This window comes from Vombatus ursinus, unplaced genomic scaffold (assembly GCF_900497805.2).
Source record: "Vombatus ursinus unplaced genomic scaffold, bare-nosed wombat genome assembly UNPS02014810.1, whole genome shotgun sequence".
Classification (NCBI taxonomy): Eukaryota; Metazoa; Chordata; class Mammalia; order Diprotodontia; family Vombatidae; genus Vombatus; species Vombatus ursinus.
Window position 1 is genome coordinate 12,461,622 of NW_020954588.1, and position 3,599 is coordinate 12,465,220.

General features: G+C 42.1%; 1 protein-coding gene across 1 annotated transcript in view; it reads right to left on the reverse strand.

Moving 5' to 3' along the window:
- LOC114053168 (zinc finger protein ZIC 4-like) overlaps positions 1-3,599 on the reverse strand; it is an 11,147-nt gene that overhangs the window by 412 nt on the left and 7,136 nt on the right. Inside the window, 3 exon segments of the mRNA XM_027876065.1 lie at positions 1,006-1,060; positions 1,106-1,128; positions 2,996-3,143. Coding sequence (XP_027731866.1) covers positions 1,006-1,060; positions 1,106-1,128; positions 2,996-3,143 — 226 coding nt within the window.

Sequence of the window (3,599 nt, forward strand, 5' to 3'; positions counted from 1 at the left end):
TTCCTTCCTTCCTTCCTTCCTTCCTTCCTTCCTTCCTTCCTTCCTTCTTTCCTTTCTCTTTCTTTCTTTGTTTTTCTTCCTTCTTTCCTTCCTTCCTTCCTTTCTTCCTTTCTCTCCTCTTGCGATTTTAGTTTTAAAGCTTCTGACGTTGCCAGGAGTCATTCACCACTGACCCTGGATCGTCTTTGGGGGGCAGTAAAGGTTCTTAGAGACCAGCTCTTCCTTTTCTGACAATAAACAGCACTGCGCACAACACGACAATACAGTAATAATAAGAACAGTGATGATTTGGGGTAAAGGGAGAACAGTGACTCAAATCCCAGGCACAACAAGAGTCAGGGTCTCGGGTAAGTACAAACACCCAGATTTGAGAAAGTGTATTATGTGCAGGAAGTATATGATGGAGAGCAGATTGACTGTATAAAACTAGCATGAAACCAAAGGTCAGTGCAAATGTATCTTAATAGACTGTCTCAAATGGAGTGTGCCTCCATTGAAGGCCGCTTGCTTTTGCTCTCCTCATTACCATAGCGATCCTAACGTGCCATGTAGATGCACCATAAAACTCACACTTTCAACCCCAAAATCAGACTCTTTGAACAACCCGAGCTTGATTAGACCTTTCTCCTTTTCTTTCCCCCTTAAAAACCATTTCCTTGCCTTTAGAAACTCGCCATCAAATCCAAATGCATTCTCTGATCACGGCAGAATGCAGAGACAAAGGGGAACTGACGCGTCAATTCAGGCGGCCCTTTTCTTCCTGACATTATTATCCATTTTTATTATGATCTGGAACAAGTGCCCATTCGCGTGGTTTTTGTTTACCGGAAATTAAATGAAAATGATTTAGTTCGCGTCAAACAAAAATATATACTTGTATACACAAGAAAAAAGGCCTGTTAGACGTAAATATTATGTCCTTAATGAAAAGACTGGACGGGCTCCAGACTTCGCCTTTCAGTATTTAAGTATGACTTGCCTATTGCCATAGAAATCCTAACTTACCATGAAGATTCACCGTTGCGGAGAAATACTTCTTTGTGCAATCTGCCTTTGATGTCTAAGGCATAAGATTCAAGCTTTCAGCTGCGTCTGTCTAGATTACCTTGAGAGCAACGCGGTGGACATCTGTAACAAGCAAATGAAAAATTAAAGGTGATTAGCCTACATCGTCAAACATTTTTATTTTATTTTATTTTTCTTCGGGAGCAAGGAACGAAAAGAAAGCAATGAGCTCATCGAAATAAAAAAAAAAAAAGACTTTTTTTTTTCTTTTTTAAAGAGAGACATTCTTCCGGAATGAAAAATCTTTCTCAGATGACCTTTTCCTGTCCTTTCCTCTCCTCTCAATAGCTTCCTATTCCAAAATTTAAGTTGCGTGATGAGAAACATTACTTTGCAACCAACTTTGCCCATGGCTGATGCAGTTGATGGCTATCAGCGCTGTTGTGTTATGAGTGGTCCCCCCCCCCCCTTCCTTTCACTGACTAGATAATTCACCAAGGATATATTTGGATGTATCAGGTTTTCATTACGTGTAATGAAAACAATCCCACACCAGTTAGTAAGTTATTTATTTAGTTGAAGTTGTTGGGCTGAGTGTTAGGAAGTGAAAATTGTCTAATGGTATCTGAAAGAAGCTTCTATAGAGAAAACAAAACAAAACAAAACAAAACAACAAACTGAATCCCAAGAAAGAGTTCTGCCTCGGTGGAAAGGTTTCAGAACTGCCTAGTGTGCCCCTTGTGTGGAGATTTTTTTTCTTGTGCTTTTGGTTAATGTGCCTTCTCATCCCCTTCAATATCCCCCCTACCCAAGCCAACTCCCCCTGAATCACCTGGTTCTTTAAATTCTGTTGGGAATGAGGGAGAGCTGGGAAACAACCAATTGGTCTTGCATTTAGCAATGAACGGACAACAGTTTTAGGGAAATCCCCCTTCTCTTCCTAGAGTAGAAGATGCAGAAGAAGAAAATGATGACTAAATTGTCTTTGCAACTGTTGCAAGTGAGTTCCTTAACCCTGACCCCTCACCCCCACTCCCCATTGCCTAGAACTCAAGGGTCAGGAGAAAAAACAAGACATAGGAAGTGTGGTTCTCCATCGAGGAGTCCTTTCCCTGGTGTCGTGTACACCGCAATATATTATATGTATATAATACACATTTTACCACCATCGTGGGTTTCTTTTTGCCGTTACAAAATTTATTATTGGTGTTTCTTTCTTTTTCTTTCTTTCTTTTTTGTTTTCTTTAAAAAAAAAAAAACAAGACAAAGGTTGTGCGCTTTAGACAAAGACCATCACGTAATTTACACGATTCATCCAGAGAAACTGACACCTCACACAAGTAATTTCGCCTAAGTGGCCTGAGCACAATGACGTCACCACGAACAGCCTTCCCACAACCCCCGAGAAATCACAAGCACCCACAAGATTCAACAGGAATGAATGACAATGGCTTCGAGGGAGGCTGGAGGTGGAGGCAGGGGAAGATGGGATTCAGCATCTTAGACTTAGGAACGCAAAGGGAAAGGGCAAGCTAATCATTAGGCCACTCTTTACTCCCTCCTCTCCTAAATAATTTTATTCGTGGCCTATTATATATCTGTATGTATACATGCATATGCACACATGTAATGCATACACACGTACACACCCATGCATATATTTTGTACACTCATTTAATGTGGTTGTATACATATATCAACCATATATCCTGGGGGGGAGGCTTCATTAAAAAAAAAAAAAAGATCACCTTCAATTCTTGAAGGATTTGGGATTTTACAGGAAGGGCAAGATTTTGTTTGGAACGTGAAGCGGGGAAAGAAACCAGGCAGAAATGGTGAGAGCGAACTGGTTGCCACTCGCAGGCTATCCATTTACCCAGAAATCCCAGGATACTAAAAAATCTAAACACTTTGGTTCATTGTTACAATCATGGGAGAAGAAATCAGAAATCGAAGAGAGACAGTTTGGCACCGGGAAGGCCAACCCAACCAGTGGGAGAGGAAGCTGAGATGGGGGATGGGGGTGAAAGGAAAGGGGAGGGCAGGGCAAGGCAATAGAGGGGCGGGCTTGGGGGAGGGGGAAAGAGAGCAGGCCAACCCCTTAGGAATCGCCTGCAGGCCCGCTGACCTCCCTCCCCCTAGGAAAACATACAGTTCCCAGCCTGATGATGGAGCCTCGGCCATTTATTTTACCAGGCTTCCGGCTTCTTCCAAGTACCAGGGTTTCCCCATCAATCCTTTCATTATTATTATCATTATTCTTCTTTCTTTCCTTCCTTTCTCTTTCTCGGTCGGTCCCTTTAGGAATAGCTCCCAGAATCTAGGGTCCCCTTTTAATGAGTTTTTCCCTCATAGGCTGCAGCAGCCTGGGGATACAGGGGTGTGTTTGTATGTTTGTGAACAGTGTGTAAAGGGGGAAGGCGCGTGTGATCAGATGAAAATATACTTAGAGATAGATCTGCGAAGATCTTTCTGTATTTTAAGATCGGTGAGGATGACATAACTGCATTGGGGACCTACAGCCCTGGAGCTGATTACTGGTGGGTTTTTCTTTCTTTCTTTCTTTCTTTCTTTCTTTCTTTCTTTCTTTCTTT